Genomic DNA, 26300 nt, shown 5'->3' with positions numbered 1-26300 from the left:
TGCAAGAAAAAAAAAAAAAAGACCCGCAAATCCGTGGCCACAGAACAGCAGAATATGAACGCATGCACAAAGTCTCTCGTTAAGCGTTTTCCTCCTGTAGAAAAACATAAACACTTAACATGGCTTAATGTATTAAGATACATTAAGTGCAATTAAAAAATCTAATTTGATATATAGTTATTATTTAATGTACTAAAAAATCATTATAAATAAAACACGTAATGTAGCTTAATGGACAAAGACAATGATATAAAAGAACTGTAGACAGTGTATTCTATATGGAAATACGCTTAACGCGAAACTGTACGTGTTGCGTTTATTCTGGGCTCACCTGCTTGTCTGTACATCTTCACCACCTGGCTACTGTTGTAAAATGTTGAGAGATTCAAACAAAAATTAATCAATAAATAGAACAAAATAAAAAAATAAAAGACTGCAAGTGACGTCTCTAGCGGATGCACAAGTGTCTGAGAGTGCAAGTCTGAGAGTGCAAGTGCAAGGCTGCAGTCAGACCCTTCGCACACGGCCAGGTATGTTGTCAGCGCCCACAGCCGTACGTGGGTTAATCCTGGACAGAGTCTTCCTTACGTCGGCTGGAGAGAGACCGAGCACCTGGTCGTTTGGAGATGTGTGCAGTTTTTGTGCAGGTGTGTTGTGTATCTCAAATCGTGAGTAGAATGTTTGAGTGCAACTGGCAGGGGTGTGTCATCGTCACTGGCCTGTGGCAGGGGCTCGTAGCCAGTGATGGTCTGAATGGCTTGCCACAGGGTCCGGGTGTCTTCACTGTCACTGAAGTTATTGTTGATTTTTTGAGCATATTGATGTTTTGCCTTCTTGATGCCATGAGACAGATTGGCTCTTGCTGTTTTGAGAGCTGCCTTATCTCCTGATCTGAATGCCTTATCTTGGATTTTTAGCAGCCCGTCATCCATGGCTTCTGGTTGGCTCGTGTGGTGATGGTCTAGGTCAGTGTTTCTCAACCAGGGGTCCGTGGACCCCTAGTGGTCCTTGACGCAAGGCCAGGGGGTCCGTATAAAGTATGAATTTTTGTATACATTTTGACATGACATGTTCCCATGAAAGAAAAATGGCCAAAATACTGGACAAGTCAACTAACTTGAATGATACTTGACTGCATTTGGTCCTCACAAAGACACAAATTATACATAGATGAGTCAATTTTGTTCTGGGGGTCCTTGAGGATGGTTCTGAATTGGACTGGGGTCAGGTACACCAAAAGGTTGAGATTCACTGGTCTAGGTGACCGTCACATCATCTATGATGTAAGCAGTCACTGTTTCGGTGTGTCTTTGTGATTGTTGTAGGTGGCTGCCTCTCTGAACATGTTGCAGTCTGTGTCCTGGATGCAGTCATGCAGTGCTGGCCATCGTCTGGCCATATTGCGATCTGCTTTTGAACAACTGGGGATGTGCGTGCGCACGCAAGTATGTTTGCCTGAATTTCCAGCAGATGTTTGACGGCGACAGATTCGTCACTGCGATATTCAACCGGTCGTAGATTAAAAAACGTGTTTCACCAGTTGTATACATTGGTATCATGCATAATAAAGCGTTTTGATTCCGCGGTGTCCGTACCTGCGTATTATACGCTGTTTTAGGGAAGTTTACCGTACTCTCATGTCACGCTCACAAACCACGCCCTTTGCACATGACGTCACTGATGACGCGCGAAATGCAGCTGGAGGGCAGGAAGTGATTTTCCCCTCAATAAAATCACTAGGAGAAACTCAAAATGCCTATGTTTTGCGCTGTTTACGGATGCTCAAATCGGTCAAACCGAGAAAAAACGAAGAGCTTTTATCGTGTACCAAAAGTTGTTGCTCACAAGGGGGGAAATTTCAAGGAATTGACTGAAAAACGTAGGAAAAAGTGGCTTGAAAACCTGCGTCTGCGGTCGGGAGGAGCGGAGTCGGCTAATGCTCGCGTGTGCAGTGACCACTTTGTCAAAGGTAAGTTATAACTTAAATATGCTATGTTTATGTTTGTATAAAGTTAGCTTTTCCGTACTTCGTGAAGTTAAAATTGTAGTTTTTTTCTTTTCTTTGTTTGAGTTTTTACTCTTGTAACTTAACAAAAATATGTAACATTAGCAAAGCTAACTACAAAGTCTTTGCAGGGGGCAGATTTATTGCTACTGTGTTGTTCTCTTTAGGCTGCCCTAGTGCTATACATGATGTTGAGTCCGTAGACTGGGCTCCTACAATTCACCTCGGTTATCAGAAATGTAGGCCCATGTCAGAAGCATCGCGTAAACGAACGGAGAGTATGAAGTCCAGAGACGATCAATATGGACACGCAGAAGCTGCAGAGGCCTTGCTGGATCTCCATGAGTCAGCTGAGAACACAGAGCAAGAGGACAACACAGAGATGTTACGTGATCAACAAGGTAAAGTCATTGCATTAATAAGTGTTGCCAGTATTTGTACAAGGCAGACGATATTCTTACAACAAACAATGCATGTAAACTTTGAATTAGGCTTACACAATACATAATGAATTCTCTGTGGACTCACCGGGGTGTATAAAATATGTGTAGTGTATAAAAAATATGAATCCGCAAATAAAGTGGAACAGATAACTTGAAACTTTTGTAAGAATGCTGACTACTAAGTAGTAGAAATAGTCAACAATTCATGTCATTATTGATATGGAGAGTAGTTTGAATAACTAATCCCTCTCCCTACTGCTATATATTTTATGCAGATGCAGAATGCCAGACAGACCTAACCATGGATGACTATTAGCCCCGTTTCCACCGCAGGAACTTTCCCCAGGAACTAGGGCTTTGGGCCGGTACTCGGCGTGTTTCCACCGCAGGAACCAGGATCTAAATAAAGTTCCGGGTAAAAATTTGCCCCTCAGAAAGTACCTGCTCTTGAGGTAGTAGTACTTTTTCAAAGGTCCGGAACTTTCGGGGGCGAGACTTGTGCGCTGAGTTCTGCAGCACTGCATGTGTTTAGCGGCTATAAGCCCGTTTCCACCGCAGGGACTTTCCCCAGGAACTAGGGACTTTGGGCCAGTACTCGGTGTGTTTCCACCACGGGAACTAGGATCTAAATAAAGTTTCAGTTTTTTTTTTTGCCCCAAATTTGCCCCTTAGAAAGTCCCTGCTCACCAGGTAGTACTTTTTCAAAGGTCCAGAACATTCGGGGGCGGGACTTGGGCGCTGAGCATGCTGATTGGTTGAGTTCACGCAGCATTGTATTTCATCCACTATATATTCGCATATTTTTGTAAAATATTACTGTTATTGTGTCATGAAATGTTGTTTTAAAAGTATTTCAGGCGAGAATGTAGTTGGTTAAAACTCAAATCTGCGGTTTATTTATAAAGACAGCGGCTATTTGAAAATGTGCTTTGCCGATTTCGGAGACGTGAGCTCCACGCGATCAGCGGGCGCTCAGTGCTCATGTATCCCGACAGGAGCAGCCTCCGCTCAGCTAGTCCTTCTGACATTTGGCGCTGGCTCTGATGTCTCTGTAGTGGTTAAACATAAGATATGTGACCCTGGAGCACAAAAGCAGTCTTAAGTCGCTGGGGTATATTTGTAGCAATTGCCAAAAATACATTGTATGGGTCAAAATTATAGATTTTTCTTTTATGCCAAAAATCATTAGGATATTAAATAAAGATCATGTTCCATGAAGATATTTTGTAAATTTCCTACTTTAAATATGTGAAAACTTCATTATTGATTAGTAATATGCATTGCTAAGAACTTCATTTGGACAACTTTAAAGGTGATTTTCTCAATATTTAGATTTTTTTGCACCCTCATATTCCAGATTTTCAAATAGTTGTATCTCGGCCAAATGTTGTCCTATCCTAACAAACCATACATCAATGGAAAGCTTATTTATTCAGCTTTCAGATTATGTATAAATCTCAGTTTCGAAAAATTGACACTTAAGACTTAGGTTTTGTGGTCCAGGGTCACATATAATTCGTTTTGGGTAAATCTAACAGGTAATGTTTTCATTGTAATGCATGTATTTTCCCTGAAGTACATTTATGCGGCTATTAATATGTTTAAATGAAAACGAAAAGAGGCAGTGGTGTTTGATGTCATATTTCGTCTTATTGTAAATACACATGGTCAAACTATAAGCATCACCACACTGTTAAGTTTCTTATCGGTATTGCTCCCCAAGGGTATGTTTCTTACATATTACTAACTCTTCCTCCCCAAGCAGAAGATAGGCGAATTACAGAAGAGAGTGACCTTCTAAAAAAAAAACTGTTACCTGGAGATATTGTTCTAGCAGACCGTGGGTTTAATGTTGGGGATAGTGTAGGATTCTACTGTGCTTCACTACAGTTACCTGCATTCACTAAGGGGAAAAGACAGTTGTCCGCAGACGAGGTGGAACAAACTAGAGAAATAGCTTTTGTGCGTATTCATGTAGAAAGGGTTATTGGATTAGTTAGAAGGAAATATCAGATTCTGCAAAGTAGGGCCATGCCTATTGAACACATGGCAACAAAACCAGGTGAGTCACTGTCTTTGATAAGATTGGAGTTATTTGCTGTGCCTTGTCAAATTTATCAGTCTGTGGTCCCACTGGAGTAAGAAATTATGAAACTGAAATAATGAACTTCTGATCATTAAATGTCATGATTTGAAATGGTCATGAAATGAAAAACCTTTGGATGTTAATGATATATAATATTTTGGTATACTACTTAATAATAGCATAACAGTACACTGTGTTTTTAGTGAATTTTGTATATAACCTAAGGGCTAAATTCAATCAAATCTACTGTGGTGTCATGCAAAGTTCCCCACGTACAAATAAATACCAAATTAGCTGTAATTAGTTGGGTTAGACCAGGGGTAGGCAAGTTCGGTCCTAGAGAGCCGCAGTCCTGCAGAGTTCAGCTACAACCCTGAAAAAAAAACTCACCTGCCTATAGCCTTAGTAATCCTGAAGACATTGATTAGCTTGTTCAGGTGTGTTTGATTAGGGTTGGAGCTGAACTCTGCAGGACTGCGGCTCTCTAGGACCGAACTTGCCTACCCCTGGGTTAGACGAAGGACAATTGATCTAGCCTCAGTGTGGACACGAAGATATAAAAGTGCAGTGCTCTGCCATGCGCCGCAGTAGCTTTTTTTGAATTTACCTTCAGACTTTATTAAATTCAATATAATTTACAAAGTGCACACTGTTTTAGTTCTTATAAGTAACCACCAATACTTTTTCTTGTATAATTTAATCTTTTTTATTTTGATTTAATTTCCTCAATAAACATCTGATTGCCAACAAAGACACATTCATGTTATTCAGTGCTTTTCTTTTGCAAAATATGACTGAATCAAGTGCCTGAGCTGATGTAAGGTAGTGTCCTTTAGTTATATTACATGTCAAGATGTTGTTTTGTAACTTGCTGTCCCAACACTTCTGGAAGTATACAGTTTCTGAAAAAATTCTTAACTCTAGGAATCAGATCATCCCAAAAGCCCATCTCAGGTATAATCCTTTCAAAAAAAAAAAAAGTAATTGGAGTTCCACACCACAAAGTCGCAATACTCAGCATCCACAAGCTGTGTGAAGCTGTGCCTGGACTTGGTAGTAGTAAGCATGGCTCCTGTCCAGTGTAACCTCATCCCAATCTTTGATAAGGCAGAATCCTTTGTCTCCAGCACACAGGTGCAGATTAACGTTGTCTTGCTTGCAGTGTGGGCACCAAAATTCACAGTAAAAAATAACATGTAAACAACCGATGCGACTAATTTTGTCTGACTTTTTATTTCACTAATTCTTATATAGTCAAGTGTTTTTGTGACATTTCGACTACCAAGTCTTGCACAAAAAGGATAGTTAAAAAAAAGCCCTGTAATAACTTTCCACAGTTCTGTCTTTATAGGAAAGTGAAATTATGATTTTAACATATCAAACATCTTTTTTACCGTGTTTATAATGAACTGTAATATTACCTTTATCTCACAAATCCCAGTTCCATGACAGTCACATGTGACAATCCCATCAGGCGAGGCTCCCATGTATGGCCACTTGGGATTCAGCCAGAGACCACTTTCCATACAGGAGAAGCCCTCATGCTCCAGACACATCAGCCTTTCATACTCTGCTCTGGCTTGTGCCTCATGCTTGCATCCGTAACTGTAAAAAGTACACAGAAACAATCAACAACAAATTAAATGGTTATTTAATATTTAGTGTTGAATTTAGAAACTTTGCAACATTATTACAGTTCAATGGTTTAAATATTTACCATTATCCTAACCCCTATACTTAACCCTACCCCTGCCTAACCCTTAGTTTACAAACCCATACCTTTATGGAGACCCTTATGGTAGTCTTACCGAAAATCTCACCTCTGTCTTATCCTAATTCAAGCCCTAAATACCTTGTCGCGACTGTGGTGAACTTGTGTGCCTCTGGGTAGCATATGGCCTTAATTAAGCTCTTGGACGTTTTCAGAGGGTTCATTTGAAGAACTTGTTTAAGCTTAGAGGCAGTTATGCGTCCAGCTCTTTGTCGATACCAAATCCTGGATGCACCCTGGCTTCGAGTTGCCTTTACAGCCTGCACCTGAGAAGGGGTAAGCTCTTCTAACTGGAAATCCTGGCACAGCTCTGCAAGCTCTTTGGGGGGCAGCTGCATGAGTTTATGGTGTTCTGTATTCAAGAACAGTTTTAGGCAGCATAAATGATTTGGGAACAAATTCCTTGTAGTAATTCTCCCTAGCCATCAGTGCAGCACTGCGTGGACAGTTTCTGCTTAAGGACTCAAAAAAACCTATCATACGTTTCTGACCCTCTCTTTACTCTTGGACATTGAACTCTTTTCTCAACCTTGGCTTGTTCTGTTGATTTCCCAGCGATGGCAGGTTCCATTTTTCTTTTTTTGGATTTTGCAGAGAAAAAAAATCTGTAAGAGCTATGGGAGCAGCAGGAATCTGTAAAATTTGAAAAGCATGAAGATCATTACGTACTGCCCATTTAAGGAAAATTACAGTAACTTACCATTTCTAACACACATATATGTGGTCCATAACATGGAAATTTAAGATATAAAATTGCAACTACAATGTGTGTTGTTTGTCTTAGTCTAAGACAAAACCATATGAATTGTAGTTGCAGTGTTTGATCTTACTTTCCCTGCAGAAGTGTGTTTTACAAATTAACAGTTGCTGTCATTTCCCATAGTAGAGTAGGGTACGAAACAGTACTATGTACAGTACATTTATACACCTTTTGTACATGTGATGGCATCAGCCACTTCTTGCACTTTTCCGTTGTGCAGGAAGGCTGTATCTCACATCTTAAAGGGTTAGTTCACCCAAAAATGAAATTTCTGTCATTAACTACTCACCCTCATGTCGTTCTAAACCCGTAAGACCTCCGTTCATCTTCAGAACACAAATTAAGATATTTTTGATGAATTCTGAGAGCTCTCTGACCCTCCCATAGACGGCAATGTAATTACCACGATCAACGTCCAGAAACGTAGCAAGGAGATCGGTAAAATAATCCATGTGACATCAGGGGTTCAACCGTAATTTTACAAAGCTACGAGAATACTTTTTGTACGCAAAGAAAACAAAAATAACTACTTTATTCAACAATTTGTCTCCTCCGCGTCACCCTGGTGCCATTTTGGAGAGTATCCATTGAACGTAAACGTATGCTATTCTGTCTCAGCTGTGTCACGCGGATACGCTTTCCACGTTGTTTACGCTTTGATTTTAACGAAAACAACGTATTTTTGGGTGAACTATCCCTTTAACACCAGCTTCAATAGAAAAAATGACTGCCCCTAAATGAAAACAGGATTCTGACAATCTGAAAAAGAATAGAATAGGATTTTTTAATTAACCACAAATGGCTGATACATTTAAGATATAATAATATATTAAGACATTATAGGGATGCACAGAAATGAAAATTCTGGTCCGAAACCAAAAACTTTGGATTTATTGACGACGCCTGTTCATTGATATGTAGTTTACTATTGTTCTTAATCAAATTATTTATTTTCTGAGTGATTACATACATATACATGCATACATACATATACATATATATATATATATGCTGCTTTGAAGCTATGTATTGTTAAGTGTTTTTTGTGTGTGTGTGTGATTTTGCTTCAACACCTATTTGTTGAACATTCCCTTAAATTATTATTTGGGATAATTCACTGCATCTTAATGCAAAACTGTAGCTTGTTTATCACTCATTCTTTAGCAATATAAAAAAAGAAAGAGAATGAAATGCTTGACTTGTCAATTTAACCACAGCAATATTGCTGCTCAGATTACATTGGTTCATCTTCAGAACACAAATTAAGATATTTTTGATGAATTCTGAGAGCTCTCTGACCCTCCCATAGACGGCAATGTAATTACCACGATCAACGTCCAGAAACGTAGCAAGGAGATCGGTAAAATAATCCATGTGACATCAGGGGTTCAACCGTAATTTTACAAAGCTACGAGAATACTTTTTGTACGCAAAGAAAACAAAAATAACTACTTTATTCAACAATTTGTCTCCTCCGCGTCACCCTGGTGCCATTTTGGAGAGTATCCATTGAACGTAAACGTATGCTATTCTGTCTCAGCTGTGTCACGCGGATACGCTTTCCACGTTGTTTACGCTTTGATTTTAACGAAAACAACGTATTTTTGGGTGAACTATCCCTTTAACACCAGCTTCAATAGAAAAAATGACTGCCCCTAAATGAAAACAGGATTCTGACAATCTGAAAAAGAATAGAATAGGATTTTTTAATTAACCACAAATGGCTGATACATTTAAGATATAATAATATATTAAGACATTATAGGGATGCACAGAAATGAAAATTCTGGTCCGAAACCAAAAACTTTGGATTTATTGACGACGCCTGTTCATTGATATGTAGTTTACTATTGTTCTTAATCAAATTATTTATTTTCTGAGTGATTACATACATATACATGCATACATACATATACATATATATATATATATGCTGCTTTGAAGCTATGTATTGTTAAGTGTTTTTTGTGTGTGTGTGTGATTTTGCTTCAACACCTATTTGTTGAACATTCCCTTAAATTATTATTTGGGATAATTCACTGCATCTTAATGCAAAACTGTAGCTTGTTTATCACTCATTCTTTAGCAATATAAAAAAAGAAAGAGAATGAAATGCTTGACTTGTCAATTTAACCACAGCAATATTGCTGCTCAGATTACATTGACACAAATTAAGGAATACTTTTGAACAACTGCCTACACAAGCGTTGCAAAAAAACAAAGTAAACCCCTTTTTTTTTTTAAATGTTTTTCTCTGAATGCACACTAGACACTTTTTATAAACGCTCCCTCTCACAAAGACTCAGTTTGATCATGTATGTTTACTTGTGCATTGCACTACAAATCATCTCTTTTGCACAATTTCATGTACAAAATATCTCTTTTGCACAATTTCATTTATAGTATTTAAGTTTTTGTACAGTCAGTTTGTGTATGTATAGTCAACTATTTAAGGTATATGTGAAGTCAGATGGTTAACTGTTGTATAGGTATATAATTGTTTTTCTTTTACTTCTATTGTTGTATGTTCATATATGTTTAACTAGTATGTAGCACCATGGTCCTGCGACACGACATTTCGTTCCACTATATCAATATATGTCCACACATGTAGCAGAATGACAATAAAGCTCGACTTGACTTCATTTGAAAATGTATGTTAGATTATCTATAGAAAACAACTTGAGCCTTAAAGCAACCGTCTTTTTTTTTGTTTTTTTTGAGTATTTTGGGACTTTAGAGCCCCCTACAGTTAAGTGAGTGGAATTAACTCGTAAATATGTCACTGTCCTAATTACAGTAGGTAGCTGCCGGCAAGCAATCCACCCGCGCTCACCAAACTTACATACTGCCAGAAAAGGCATTTGGTAAAGTACGTCCAATTTTCCCCGGACATGTCAGGATTTTTAAATGGCCTAAAATTTCCGGGTTGACTTTTTCTTATTGTTTTCATACTTGCTTAAGGTTATGACTGAAAAGTAGTTTGACCAATAGCGTACAGGTGTTGTACATAATCGACCAATCGTAGGGTGCGAGAAGTTGGGCTCTGTTGAGAAAGGACAAAGCAATGCAAATACGTGAACATACATATAATGTAAAGGATTGTGGTTACCACGTCAGTAGGAAAACAAAGCCAAAACCCGGACATTTTAGGCAATTTAAAAATGTCCCGGTAGAAGAGGGTATAGGCCTACGGTCACCCTACGTTTGGGCGGGAATGTGGGAAAGAAACCGATGCCATTCGTCTTATAGAAGTCGATATGAAATCAGAGTGTGACATCAGTTGCTTGTGAAGTCTCAGAAAATTGCAACCATAGATGTGTATATCTATGATTGCAACTATGTGGAATTTATTAGGTGCTGCTGTCCCCTAATGGTTCCTGTAATGCAGTGCAATAATGCTTTGGCGCAATATAAGGTTTGTTTATTTGTACTTGTCCCCCCGCCCCCCCCGAAGAAAAAAAGCTCCCACGGACAGTTACGGGGTGGATTTTAACCCTTCTCTCGACCTCATCTGATGTGTTTCATAGAGCAGCTGCGGGAAATCATTATTAAGCTCTGTAATCATTACAGATCGAGGGATCGTCGAACGTGTGTACAGATTGGAGTTCATGTTTGATGATGATGGCAGCAGCAGTCAGTGAAAGTCCACACAGAAGCACTGACGATCAAACATCCACCCGAAGACTGAATGACGGTAAAAAAAACAATTTCATCCTCTGTATCTCTCTTATTCATACATCACACTGCTTAAATGCTGCATTCAGCTTTGTATTGTTACAATGTCGGTGTTACAAGTAAATGAACAATGTGTATTATTTTTTGCGTGTTACCTGCACCAAGATATCCCCTTTTATTTGTCAGGAAAAGTCCGGGAGCAATCAAAAGTTGTGAAAACTACAGATCCTACTTCCGCATTTTTGTATCCCCGCTCACGGATAGTCTGCTCGAGCCCTGTGCATTATGGGTTTTGAAGTTTTCTTAATTTTTTTTTTCCTGTGACAGCCCCTTTTATCTGTTTTCTCTTATCGTGTAGAACCAAACCAATTCCGTTTTAACTGCATGACAGCCAGCTTCTATCATAATAATAATAATAATAATAAAACATTTGCGGTGAATTACCCTTTTAAGGACTCGATGCTTTGGCTTTGGCATCATGATAGTAAACATATTTGTCACGCATGTACTTTTTTGTGTAGTGATTAGGTACTCCATGGTAGTTTAAAGAATACCATGGTGCATTTTGTATTCAAACAAAAAGTTCTAAAAAATAACATGGTAAGTATTAGCCTATCATACCATCCTTATGAAAGTACCATATTATTTACCTTGGAGCTTTATAGTGTGGGACTGCCATCAGAGAATGGGATCATTGTAAAACAGAGAAACCAGATAATCACATGTCTGTCCATCCACTGGTCAAACTCCAGAAACCAGACTTGCTTTTTGTTCCTTATTTTCTGTGATATTCAGAGAGGCTAACTTATGCAGTGTTGGGGGTAACGCATTACAAGTAACGTGAGTTACGTAATCAGATTACTTTTTTCAAGTAACTAGTAAAGTAACGCATTACTTTTGAATTTAAAAGAGAATATCTGAGTTACTTTTTCAAATAAGTAACACAAGTTATTTTTTTTCCAATTTATTGATTGAATTACTTTCCATAAAAAGTAACTAAGTAATGTAATTAGTTACTTTTTTATGGAGTAACGCAATATTGTAATGCATTACTTTTAAAAGTAACTTTCCCCAACACTGAACATATGCAATAATATTTTTGATAATACAATGTTTCTTGCTTTAATTGTCACATTCTAGTATTATTTCTCAGTCTAATGGCATTGAAAAATTAACTTGATTGGCAGGAAATTTCTACATGCAACAGTGTGAATATTCAGTGCAGATGAATTAATCTGTTTAGGTGTGTCTTTAACTGATGATAGTGACTAGCTACATTCAGAAAAAGGAGAAATGTTCGTAATGCTGGCGTTTGTCTGTGTTTAGATCTAAATATCTTTCCCGTGTCTCTTGCAGTGAAAGTAATGAAGTTCATCAGTCTGGTGATTTTGGTGATCCAGAATGTATCGCTCATCCTCGGCATCAGCTACGTGTGGACATTGTCTGATTTCTTGGCCACATCTGCTGTTGTGATGGCAGAGATTCTTAAAGTTCTTACATGTCTGTTTATCATCTCGATGCAGAGGACTGGAGAAGCAAGCTTTTATGACATTGCGTGGGTTGGCAGAACTGTTTCACTATACATACTGAATTGTGTATTGAACAGTGTAATGCAGGGGTGCCCAAACTCGGTCCTGGAGGGCCGGTGTCCTGCAGAGTTTAGCTCCAACCCCAATTAAACACACCTGAACCAACTAATCAAGCTCTTACTAGTCATATTAGAAACTTCCAGGCAGGTGTGTTGAGGCAAGTTGGAGCTAAACTCTGCAGGACACCGGCCCTCCAGGACCGAGTTTGGGCACCCCTGGTGTGATGTGACAGTTGTCATAAGATGTTCCATTTAAGCGATTTTATAGATATGTCTTTGTTTTGAAATAAACAACTCTCTTGTCCATTATATAATAATTAGTGGCAAATATGTATTGTAAAAACACTATGCAATTATGATCATATTTACATTCATTTTTGTCGTATAAAGTCGCTTTATCACATTGTAGGCTAAAATTAAAATCAGCTGATAATAAATCTGAACAACGTCAAATATTATTACTTATGAGGACAAATGTGTATTTAAGCAATAAAGACATTTTGCACATTTTATGTTTTTTTTACATGCCCCTTTTCTCAATCTGTATAGGTTTTGGGTTAATTGTGTGAGGATGCGTGTTGAACAGCCTCAAATAATGTCTAGTTTTGTTCAGAAAGAATCTGTGTATTTCCTTACTGTAAACCATAGGCATAACTTTTATTCAAATGAACAGACATAAGATTATAATAATAATTGCAATTGATAATTTCAGTCTCAGTTGTCAATCATGCGGTGAAAAGACTACAGAAACTATTGCTTGCTTCTGCCATCTAGAGGTTCCTGTAGATCAAAACATACTTCTTGAGAGACAGTTTTCAATGGATTTTTGTAGTATTTAATTATTGTTGAGCAACACTATAGCAATAGTTCAGTTACCTGTTTAGTCCATACATTGGTGTCAATTAAATGTTAAAGATAGCACAGATTTAATTAAGAGTTAAAACTACATTTTAAATGTAATAATCTATGGTAATTCGGTAACACTTTACTTGAAGGGGTGTGCATAAGACTGACATGACACCTTCATAATCATAACATGACACATGTCATGAATATGAAGGAGGTTTTATGCATGTTTATGACAACTGTCATTAAGTGTCATTCGCTCAGTTATGTCATTTTTAATGCAAATATGACATTATTTGACCTACCCTTACCCCTAACCATAGCCCATAACAAAGACATCTCAAACAATGTCATCTTTGCATTAAAAATGACATAACTGAGCGAATGACACTTAATGACAGTTGTCATAAACATGCATAAAACCTCCTTCATATTCATGACATGTGTCATGTTATGATTATGAAGGTGTCATGTCAGTCTTATGCACACCCCTTCAAGTAAAGTGTAACCAGTAATTCTAATATACAAATGTTTTTGCAAATAGTGCAGTAATAAAATAATATGATATTATTGGAAATATGTTTTTTTCTTCACTAAGCAAAACAAATCCTTAATCCCCAAACCTCCATGGGTCGCATAATTCCCTTAAAAATGGCTGTATAAGAAAATAGCATGGTATTGCCATATGATATCAACAGTGTGGTAATGTTATTTGTTTGACCCGAGCCTGCAGGCGGCGCTAAAACGGCTCCATAATTCAGAACACGAGAAAGTGAAGAAGATCGCGTAACAGGAAGTGCTTGTGTGTTTGGGGACGTCAACACTTTTCCTCAGCAGCTCTGATCATTTCCACCTCATTCACCGCATTTGTGAGCTGTTTCATGGGGCAGAGGCGGGGAAGTTATCATTGAGCTCTGTAACCATTACAGATCGAGCGGATCGTGTGAGTTTGTGGACAGGTTGGGGTTCATGTTTGATGATGATGATGGCAGCAGCAGCAGTCAATGAGAGTCCTAACAGAAGCACTGAAGATAAAACATCCACCCGAGGACAGAATGAAGGTGAATAACAGCATTTTATTTATGGTTTAAACGTCTGACAGCTTAAGGACTCTATGGTTTCAACGAAGTCAACTCACCCGTTAGAAAATGAAGAATGGTAACCATAGTTACCACCCAAATTCCTTAGTCACCTGTAATAAAGACGTACTTTGATATTACCATGGTTATTGGACGTATATCATGGTAATGTTTGACGGACAATGTAAATAACATGACATGAATATGGTACTGAGGTATTGCCGTATGATTTCATCACTTACAAAAAGTACCATGGTATTCTTTAAAGTATCTTAGAATGAATACCATGGTTCATGAGTATGGCAGTCTTTCAAGTATTCAGCAAAGGAAAAAATACAAAGATTCTCATTTAAAGTTAGTCTAATTTATTATGATTGTCCAGTAGCAACAATAACATTTGTAGTAATTCTGGTATTTTGTAAACTATTAGAAAAAAAAAAATTCATAGTACTATAGATTTTATGCATATACTATAGTATTTTTTGAAGTTCTATGTAAATAGCATGAACATGGCAGTCATTCAATACTATAGTGAAAATCAAAGTACCATGGAATTGGTTATGGATTACTACGGGACATTTTTTTGTAAGGGTAGTTTTGATGTAGAGCCCAAATAATGGAAATCAGGAGCTCAATACAACACATTTACGATATTGCAAAGGAAAACAATATCTATTTTTGGGCTTTACTTCAAAAATATAGTCATTCCAAATTTACTTTGAGAAAGTTGCTCGTCTATTCACTGCATTTCATAGTTTTCTAATCAAATATTAACAACACATTTTTATTTATTTTTATTTTTTAATTTTTTTAAAAAAGAACTAACAATGGACATTTGTACAGCCTTTATTAATCTAGTTTAGTTTTTGTTAAGGTTAGTTCTGTGTTAATTTCTACATAGATTTTACATCTCAAGATGTAGAAGTTAACCATTTATTGTGAACAACCATGAATGAACAAAAACAATATTATATTTATAAATCAACAATCTAGATTACTAAATGCTGTAAAAATATAAATTGTTAGCTCATACCTAATGCATTGCACCAGACTTTATTCACTGTCTTTGTACTGCTGTGTATGTGTAAAAATTCTCTAGGACTTCTGTTGTAATGAATGTCATGCGTGGCATTGTGTGGCAGTGATTTTCCCATGTAAAGCACTTTGAATTTCCTCAGTCAGTAAATAAACTGTGAAACGTTTTGTTCTGCCCATTGTCATCTTGCAGCTCTTTTTCTTTGTCAGATGGGTTTTGACATGGTGACAGAGGGTGTGTGGCACTTCTCTCAGTCCGTCTGCATTTATCACATTCTTTACAGAAAAAAAAGACATCAGCACACTATAAACCAGCAAAACAAGTTTATAAGTTTCACAATTCCTGTTCATCATGTCTATAGTGTCCACAGGCTGTCTCGAGAAACGTGACTTTTTTGTTATACGTAATCTCTCTAATAATAACACCATGGTAAATAATTATTTGTTTTGTATTTTTTTGTGAGATTTGTCATATGTTTGGCTTTATTTATATCTTTGATATCTTTTGTTTTCTCGCCTTTTAATGTTATTGAAGTCAGATAACCTTGTAGTTTTGTCTGTTTGGTAATTGGTACCTAGTTTGCCAGTGAACTGCGTTAGCTAAAAAATGAATTAAGGAAAGTGTTTGGTGAATGAATGAAGTGTCTGTAAGCAGGGTGTTGCCACTGGATTGAGCAAACATCCGCCCGCTGTCGACGTGTGTAGGTGTGTCCTAACTGAAAACACAAACTAAACATTGACTAGCCTCATTCGGAAAAGTGAAATGCTGCCATTAAACTGACGTCAGTGTTCAGATCCGTTCATTTAGCCTCCAGTTATCCGGTTTCACAGTGTCAGTAATAAAAGCTAGTTTTGACTAAAAGATTATGTCTCTTGCAGTCAATAGGAAGTTGAAGTACATCAGTTTGGCGATTCTGGTGATCCAGAATGCGTCGCTCATCCTCAGCATCCGTTACGTGCGGACGTTGCCGGGAGATCATTTCTACACCACATCAGCCGTGGTGATGGCAGAAGTTCTTAAAGTCTCCACCTGTGTGGTCATCATCCTGATACAGAAGAGAGGTGCGTTCACTGGAATCACATTGTGGCATGTTACGTGCAGCGTGTGATTCAAAGATTAATGTCTTATCTTACAATACTTTTTGTGTTTTATTTTAACAATATATATATTTATTATGATTTAAAATGCATTTGAAAAGAAATGCCACCTTAATATTTAAATGACATTCATGTAATGTTTGTGTGGCTGAAGTGCCCAACACTAATCTATATAGATTTTTTTATGTAAGAAATTAAGATTTATATTAAATTGCATTTAACTGATCAAAAGTGACAGTAAATATATTTATAATGTTAAAAAAGATTTCTATGTCAAATAAACACTGTGAATGCTTGAATTTTCTATACATCAAAAAATCCTTTAAAAGAATGTATCTACGTTACAAAAATATTAAGCAGCACAACTGTTCTCAACATTGATAATAATAATAATAAATCTTTCTTGAGCATTAAATCATTTTATTAGAATGATTTCTGAAGGATCATGTGACACTGAAGACTGGAGTAATGATGCTGAAAATTCAGCTTTGCATCACAGGAATAAATTACAATTTAAAATAAATTCAGATAAAAACAGTTATTTTTAGCTAGAGCATTTTTTAATTATTTTTTTTAACAATTTTGCTGTTTTACTGTGTTTTCGATGAAATAAATGCAGCCTTGGTGAGAATAAGATACAAAAACATTTAAAAAAAAGTAGTACTACTAATAATTAATGTGTATATATATATATATATATATATACGAAAATCATTAGGATATTAAAGTAAAGATCATGTTCCATGAAGATAATTTGTAAATTTCCTACCATAAATATATCAACTTAATTTTTGATTAGTAATATGCATTGCTAAGAACTTCATTTGGACAACTTTAAAGGCGATTTTCTCAATATTTAGATTTTTTTGCACTCTCAGATTCCAGATTTTCAAATAGTTGTATGTCCTAACAAACCATACATCAATGGAAAGCGTATTTTTTCAACTTTCAGATGGTGTATAAATCTCAATTTCGAAAAATTGACACTTAAGACTTTTGGTTTTGTGGTCACACATATATTTTAATTACTACTTTTATTAGTAGTAGTAGTATTGCAGCAATATGTCTGATGATAATATGCCTTTTCTTATTTTTTGTAAATACAGGTAATGTGAAGTCCTTTGTATCGTTGTTGTATGACTCTATAGTCGTACAGTATTTGGACACGCTGAAGTTAGCAGTTCCATCACTCATCTACACTTTACAGAACAACCTGCAGTATGTGGCCATTTCTAATTTACCAGCAGCCACTTTCCAGGTGAGCCTGCTCCAAAATTTGTTTATGCCCTTCCTTCACCTCTCTCTCTCCCGAGAGATTCGGTCCTTTTCACTTCATACGTCCCCAACTGTAGACTTTTGTGACACTTTTATTTTTATTTATTTATTTATTTCACAAAAAAGGGACGGTGTACATTAATCAATATTCATGAATGTAAATGTACCCAAATTAGCCCAAAGGCTAGTTTTCATTGGTAGTCCCTTTGCCAGATGTTATTAGGCCAAAAAACTATAATAAAAAAAAAGAAACAAAATTGGGAAAAAAACTGACAACAAAATTCAACTAAAAATGAAGCAACAAATTATACAAGTCTTTAAGTCTGCTTATAATGTTAGTTCAAGTTTCTTACACCAAAAGAGTTGTAATTTAGTATTACACAACTACTTTCTATCCTTTCTCTGATTAAACAGCCATTGCAGCCAAGTAGTTTTAAAATGTTTTCTGTAGGAATTAAAATGCGTGAGAATTCTTGCTAAAAGGCATGTTTTTATTTTAGTATAGTATTAGTATTTTATTTATGATATTATAGTACTTATTAGCATATTGAAATACATTCATATTTTCAGTTTATTTAAAGTGTTACTCATTTTGTTTTGTGAGTTTGTCATTTTTATTAGCTTTTTTAAAACTTCTATATGTGACCCTGGAGCACAAAACCAGTCTTAAGTCACTGGGGTATATTTGTAGCAATAGCCAAAAATACTTTGTATGGGTCAAAATTATCGATTTTTCTTTTATGCCGAAAATCATTAGGATATTAAAGTAAAGATCATGTTCCATGAAGATAATTTGTAAATTTCCTACCATAAATATATCAAAACTTAATCTTTGATTAGTAATATGCATTGCTAAGAACTTCATTTGGACAACTTTAAAGGTGATTTTCTCAATATTTGGATTTTTTATTTTGATCTTTTTGCACCCTCAAATTCCAGATTTTTAAATAGTTGTATCTCGGCCAAATATCGTCCTATCCTAACAAAGCTTATTTATTAAGCTTTCGGATGATGTATAAATCTCAATTTCAAAAAATTGACCCTTATGACTGGTTTTGTGGTCCATGGTTGGTCACATATAGCTTTAATTTTATTTAACTTTAATACTATTTGTTTTATTTTAACTTTATTTCAATTACTGAAAACAATACCAACACTGTTTCTATGCTACATTTTACTAAATAAACACAGGGCGAAGTTGTATTTTATCATTTGTTTATATGCACCAATGTAACAGTGCATAGTAATGAACGTTCATATATATCTGCATATGGTTGATTTACAGTTTTAAATCCATTAATGGAAACAGTTTGAACAAATTCAAAATTTCCATCTAACACTTTTTTTTCTTTTCTGCAGGTCACGTATCAGCTGAAGATCTTGACCACAGCGTTGTTTTCAGTGCTCATGCTGCGCAAGAGTCTGTCTAAAATCCAGTGGATCTCTCTAGTGCTGCTGTTTGCCGGTGTGGCGATCGTCCAGGTGGAGCAGGAGGGCGGAAAACAGAAGGAGGCTCTGACCAGCACCAACCAGAACTACTTCAAGGGCCTGGTGTCCGTGATAATCTCTTGCCTATCCTCCGGGTTTGCCGGCGTTTACTTCGAGAAGATCTTGAAGGGCAGCTCGGCCTCAGTGTGGATGAGAAACATCCAGCTCGGGATCTTCGGGACAGTTTTGGGTCTCCTTGGCATGTGGTGGAACGACGGCGCCGCCATCGCCGAGAAAGGCTTCCTGTTCGGCTACACACCCATGGTGTGGGGCGTCATCTTCAACCAGGCCTTCGGCGGCCTTCTGGTAGCTGTTGTCGTCAAATACGCGGACAACATTCTCAAAGGCTTCGCCACCTCTTTTTCTATCATTGTGTCCACGATCACGTCCGTCTACCTCTTCGGCTTCCACGTGGACCTGATCTTCACGCTGGGCGCAGGATTGGTCATAGGAGCCGTCTATATGTACAGTCTCCCCAAACCAAACGCCAGCACTTCCAGCACCAGCACATCTTCATCTAGTCACAGCGAAGGAGGAGACTCGGAGCTGGAAGCTTTCCTCCCAAAGTCGGTGCTGGTGAAATGAAATCTGTGTCCCCTTCCATTAATCGCTCTTTACCTCTCTCGGTGGAAGTCCTAACTCTCTCCTCTTTCTCGTTTCTCTCTGCCGCTGTGGGTTTGGGTGCTTCTGTGAACACTTAACCATCTGGTTCAGACTAGGTCGTTCATGAACATGGCTGTCGGCACTTAATTCATTTGGAAAGCACAAACCAGAGAGACGTAGATGTAGGTTTTGGGGTTTTTAGTTTTTCTCTTTTTTATTACCAAAAACATGCAGTGGCATTTTTCACCTTTGTAAGCATATCTCTCTCAAACGTCTTCACCTCCCTTCCCTGTTTGCCTTAAACAGCTTTTTCCTGTTAGACAGCTCAGTCTTGGGGAAGAAGATGAGAACATAATTGCCAGGCTACTGCTGAGCAGAGGAACAGTGGGCTGGATTGGCTTGAAAACTAATGGGTGAATCACACAAAACCTAGGCTATAACTTCTACTTCAAAATGCAGAGAGAGAAAAAAAGAAAGCCTATTAAGTACCAATACAAATGTTTGCATTGTGAAATTTAAGCACATTTAACTCCCAAATTTGTATTAATGCAATGCAAATAAATAAATAAAAATAAACTTGCATTGTTAAAATAAAACAAACATCTACTACCATGATACATATATACTTTTGTATATATACTAAATGTGTTTTTTTTTTTTAATTAAAAACAATAAGAATTAAATTCAGTATAAATCTACTATCATGACATATAAATACTCTTATTTAAATAAAATAAAATCTTTTGTTTTTTACAATGTGCTTATTTATGTTGAAAATAGTGCAAAAATCTTAATGGTCGACAACAGGCTTAATCTTCTTATTTAAAAATATATAGATATATTTATGAAATTTCTGGTTCATTTTCTTTTGATTTTGGTGTCAAATTAATCCTAGGCGTCATTTTGACAGGTTTTGTGAGATTCACTCATAGCTGCTTTTACACGCTACAAGTTCTTTGCCAAAATCATTAATTGTGTAAACAGAGACGAAGAAAATAATGGTTGTGAAAAGCTGTGTGAATGTCTGCCGTGTTTCCAGTTAAAACATGTTTGTACAGTGGCAAAGAGCTTGATTCATGCGTGTCTGTGGCACTTTGTTGCCGGCGTGTTGAGTTTGGTCTCATTCTGAGTGATTTTGGGCTGATATAGTAATAGTAGAGATATGTCAGATAAAGGGATGCTTTTAAATCAGCTTGCAGGAACTTATAAGTTACATTCATCTCAAACATTTCTCTCTGCCAGTCCACTATGTGTTAAGAGATGCCATCCTCACAAGTCTGAAAATGGCTACTAATTGGCATTGAACTTCATTAAAATATTGAATTCAACTACAGAGCTAGTTAAATATTTGACAGGCAGGCAATCACTTAACACATTGTTTCCATGTGGATTCTTGCTTTGCCACCCTCGTCTTTGGCATTTTCAGCTCACAGCTCTTTTCTGTGCTGGAAATGTACTAACCTGCTCATTTTCTAACCAAATGGCACCTCATTGAAGGTTGTTTTCATTGTGTGCGCATAAGCGTGTGTCTCTGTGCGAGGGGGACTAGTTTTGCTTAACCAACAAATGGTTAATGCTGTGCCTTTCTCAATCAACTTGTGACTGAATGGTAACTATAAAATGTTAATATAGTTCTTACACTGTACATAATATCAAAATACTATATCTTCTTTTTATGATGCAAAAAATGAATCAAGATTTGTGGATTTATCTTATGTTATGTATTGTACAAACATTTTTGTGCACACATTTGATACAAATATGCCAAAACTGTTCTCAGTAAATCCCCACACACCTCAAGAGCACGTCCTGATACAAAATGAATGTTTTATTTTCTGTTTTTGCCGTTGTAAATAGGGTTTGGGGGAAGTATATGGTTGTGGTTTGGTGAAGAGGTTTTGTTGCTCGTAATGGGTTTTATATGCATGTTAGGATTCATGTAATATCAAAAGGAACTGGGTTAAGTGCTGCTTGATTGCTAAATGATGAATTTAGTCAGTAGATTTGAATTCTTTATTGTTTTGGATGAAGAAATGTGGCCCGCAGTGATTCAGTTTACTTTCTTTGGTTGTTTACATGCACTAATTGACTTTTTTCTTTTGAAGTCAACATGAGATGAAAATGACTCTATTTACTTTCTTATTACATGATGCTGTGCACTGTGTGTCTTTGTAATGTTTTATAAACGTAACAATTTGCCCACATTGTAAAATAAAATCTGTGACATATACGGTAAAATACCGGCAGCTGTGGTTGCCAGAACTTCACCGTAAAAAATATGGTAGCAACATTTTAGGTTTTACAGACTTAACTTAAATTCACAATAAAATACCGTATTTCATTAACTGATGTAATGTTAATAAACCAACATATTGAAATACTAATATCTGTTTTGAACCATTGTAATGCACTGATAACCACCAAAAACTGGTGGTGATGATAAAGTCACACGTTGAACCTAAACTCATCACAAACAGCTTTTCTACGAGCTGAGGAGGACAATACTTATATATAGAAGGTGCACACAGTGTCATTCACACAAACACTAAACACCATCATGGTGACACACATGATACTGAAATAATGCAATAAACATTCATTTAACAACATTAGATGTAAGATTAAACCCTAATGTACACAACTGATAAGAAAAAAACTAAGAGTTATTTCAACAAAAAAACATCAAATATGAAGTGTCATGCAGGGAATTCTGGGAGTGTCAATTTACGGTTTTTCACTGTAAATTATGCAATGACTTTTTATTTTTCACTTCCAAAAACCATTTTTTTAACAGTATTTGACTGTAAAATTACATTAAATGTAATTAAATTTATTCACCGTATATAATATGGAAACTTACTGTTAACCAATTAACAGGTTTTTACTGTAGCATTTTTACAGTCTTTTACTGTTAAAATCACAATCATTTTTTACAGTGCATCCTCAAAAGTATATTAAAATAGGGAATACAGAAATTTCATGGCTGTTAATGTACTAATATTATGACTATAACGGCAAATAATAAATATAAAATCCTTCCCATTTACACTTGTGGCCAAAAGTTTGGAATAGTTAGGATATTTTTAAAAGGCTGCATTTATTTGATTAAAATGCAGTAAATAGTGCAGTAATATTGTACAATATTATTACAGTTTAAAATAGCTTTCTTCTATCTGAATATATTTTAAAATGTCATTTATGCCTGTGATGCAAAGCTGAATTTTCAGCATCATTACTCCAGCCTTCAGTGTCACATTCATTATCAAAAAACATTTCTTCTTATCAATATTGAAAACAGTTGTGCTCCTTAATATTTGTATGAAAACCGTGATACACAACCACTCAAAATTTTGGGGCAAGTATGATCAAAAAAAAATGAAAGAAAGAAAAAAATTAACAATTTAATTTATTATTGCAAGGATGCATTCAATTTGTCAAAAGTGACAGTTAATGAAGGCATTTATAATTTTACAAATAAAATAAATCTATTTCAAATAAATGCTGTTTAATGATCTTTATCAAATAATCTTGATATAAAAAAAATGTATGACAGTTTCCACAAAAATATTAAGCAGCAAAAACTGTTTTAATAAGAACCATTGATAATAAGAACTATAATAATTGAGCACCAATAATGATTGAAAATTCAGCTTCGCCATCACAACAATACATTTCATTGTAAATCATATTCAAATAGAAAGCAGTATTTTAAATTAAGAGGCAACTTTTAAAAACCTATTTAAAAATCATAATTATTCCAAACATTTGATCGCCAGTGTATGTAATGTTCACTTTACACAATTAAATTGGTACCTAGGGTATATTTGTTATCATTTAATATGTTAAAAAGCTAAAAAGAGTTGTAAATAACATTTCATGTTGACTTTAATTCACAAATTGTAATGTTCAAATAGTTCCCTGCAGCAGCTCTCAAGCTGAAAGTCTAGATCTTAAACTCCATCATTGAGTTGTTTTCAGAGACTTTTTCAGAATCTAATGAGCCGAGAGTGGCCTCAGGCAGCTAAAGTGATTGTGTTTGTTTGGTTATATATATGTTATCTAGAGTTATGTGTGTGTGTGTGTGTGTGTCTGTGTGCGCGCGAGAGAGAATTTACCACAAGCCATTTTCTGACACTTGATGCTGACCATCATGTAAATCTTTCATATTTGTTCATGAGAGATTATTATGATGGTGATGGTATGTCAGAACATGGCCCTTAAAGATATATCATCATAAATATTAGGGTTACAAAAGATGAGTTTTTTCAGTGAATCATTATGAAACAAGTACAATGTGAACTGAAAACTGTCTTTGTTTTCTTTTGGCTCATCGGTCAATAGATCTGATTCTAAATACTTGAGCTGAAATTGATCGCATGTACAAAAATACAAAACATTGCACATGTCCAGTTGAGATTTCTGTTTAATTTTTGTATTCTGTGACAACTGTTAACACCTCCTGATTGCAGAAAGACTGCGCAGATTTCGTCATCACAGCTAATAAATCGAGGACGGCCTCTGTTAAGCCCTGTCTCTGGCACTGTGGTCTATATTGTAAATAGCCTGTGAAGAGTTGAAGTACAGCCCCTGGTGGCTTATTTCTTATAGTGGCCTCTTTCTTGAGGCTGACAATAAACATCAAATAGAGAATAGAGTTTCTGTTTCTTATATGAGCCTCAGAAGTGAATCTTTCTTGTGTGTGCGTGTGTGTATAACCCCAGTGTAGATAAAAACACGACACATTTCACACCAAAATCAAAGCAATTAATTCATTTAAAAAATGAATAGGAAAAAGGAACGCAGGTTTTGTATAAAGAATATGAAGGCAATTTTTAGGACAATTAAGGCAATATTTCTCCTATATTTAAATTGCTGTGAGAATGTAATATATCTGGATTTTTCACTGGGGTTTTTTAGTTAATTTTTTGTGTGTTGTTAGTGATTTTATTTCTGTAATATAATAATTTACACACGGTAATAATATATTTTTGATTTACATCAGCATACATTAAATGCAGTGATGCACAAGCAAAACAATGATTCATACATTTTAATAATTAATCTTAATATAAATAATGAGAGTTTGTTAATCATGAATGTATCAATCATGATTTGCTGACTAAACATTTTATACGTCAAACTACCTGGAAAACACTATAAAATCAGCTTTCAAACATGAAAAGCTGGTTTTCAGGGCACATGCTGACATCAAAAATGCAACTAGAACAGGTTATCAGAGGTGATTTTGCTGCATGAGGATACTAACCACTAACTGAACTCTTATATAAATAAACTGCATGGCTAAAAGTATGAGGAAACCACACCACATGCTTGTTCAACTTTTAATTCCACGAACATTGTAATTCCTAAAAGCCTCCGCCTTTCTGGGAAGGCCTTCAACTAAAGATGGAGCAAATATCATCTTCGTGGACCATACATAAGGGACACTGTCATGCAGAAAAGAACACTATTAAATGAATGCTTATTTTAAAGGAACCCAAAAATGAACATTTGCTGAAAATGTACTCACCATCAGGTCATACAAGATGTAGATGAGTTTATTTCTTCATTAGAACAGATTTGGAGAAATGTAGCATTACATCATCTGCTCACCAATGGATCCTGTACAGTGAATGGGTGCCGTCAAAATGAGAGTCCAAACAGCTGATAAAAACATCACTATAATCCACACTACACCAGTCCATCAATTATCGTCTTGTGAAGTGAAAAGCTGCATGTTTGTACAAAAACTTGTGGATTATTGTGATGTTTTTATCAGCTGTTTAGACTCTGACGGCACCCATTGAGTTTTTTTTGCACTTGTTAATGATGGGTTTAGTTGAAATAGCTAAATCTGTGAATTACAAAGTTGCACATACTTTCATTCATGTACTGTGTAATGGGAATATAAAATGCAAGCAAAACTCAATTAAACATTTCCCAATGAGCAATGTGAAATTGCTGGGTATGTTTTACAACATATTTACCTCTGTGTATAATATTCAAGAATGCATTGACTTGTGTGTGTAAAAACAAGCATAGTGACAGACAGATACACATAATGTGAACTACACTGTAAAAAATGACCGTGAATTTAACGGTAATATTTACAAAGGTACAAAACAGATTTTAGTACTTCAATAGGTTGGTATATATTAACATTTTATCAGTTAATGAAATTACGGTATTTAACTGTAAATTTAAGTTAAAACCGTAAAAACTAAAACTTTGCTACCGTTTTTTTGTACGGTAAAATTCCGGCAACCACAGCTGCCGGTTTTTTACCGTAAATTTTACGGAATTTTTTTTACAGTGTAGTCCACATATGTAGAGAAATATATAACACTAAATAGCATATTCTTGCTTTGTTTTTCTTTTACAACGCACAATAAATGTGTCGTTTCTTTCTCTCTTCTGTCACTTTTAGTCCCAAGGCTCCAGGAAAGAAGAAAGGAAACTGAAGAAACATGATAAATGAGAAAAGATGATGAGAACACATTGTGCCTACAGGTCCTACACTCCTGCCCTGTTTCCAAAGGAAAAGA

At 36.0% G+C, this 26300-nt stretch overlaps 2 protein-coding genes across 2 annotated transcripts in view; both read left to right on the top strand.

The window, feature by feature from the left end:
• Nucleotides 1-13967, top strand: part of LOC107653405 (uncharacterized) — a 15057-nt gene extending 1090 nt beyond the window's left edge. Inside the window, exons 2-5 of the mRNA XM_016440113.1 lie at nt 1326-1445; nt 10639-10762; nt 12100-12388; nt 13904-13967. Of these exons, the coding sequence (XP_016295599.1) occupies nt 1326-1445; nt 10639-10762; nt 12100-12388; nt 13904-13967 (597 nt within the window). The remainder of the gene's footprint in view (nt 1-1325; nt 1446-10638; nt 10763-12099; nt 12389-13903) is intronic.
• LOC107653423 (UDP-galactose translocator-like) lies at nt 13968-20401 on the top strand. Its single transcript, XM_016440134.1, has 4 exons — nt 13968-14238; nt 16171-16353; nt 17496-17647; nt 19024-20401. Exons 1-4 carry the CDS (start codon nt 14154-14156, stop codon nt 19735-19737), a joined length of 1134 nt encoding a protein of 377 aa, XP_016295620.1. The 5' UTR covers nt 13968-14153; the 3' UTR covers nt 19738-20401.
• Nucleotides 20402-26300: the final 5899 nt, after the last annotated feature.

This window comes from Sinocyclocheilus anshuiensis, unplaced genomic scaffold, assembly GCF_001515605.1.
Source record: "Sinocyclocheilus anshuiensis isolate Anshui unplaced genomic scaffold, SAMN03320099.WGS_v1.1 scaffold71, whole genome shotgun sequence".
NCBI lineage: Eukaryota > Metazoa > Chordata > Actinopteri > Cypriniformes > Cyprinidae > Sinocyclocheilus > Sinocyclocheilus anshuiensis.
The sequence above is the reverse complement of the archived record's forward strand: the minus strand, read 5'-3'. Positions and strand labels throughout refer to the sequence as shown.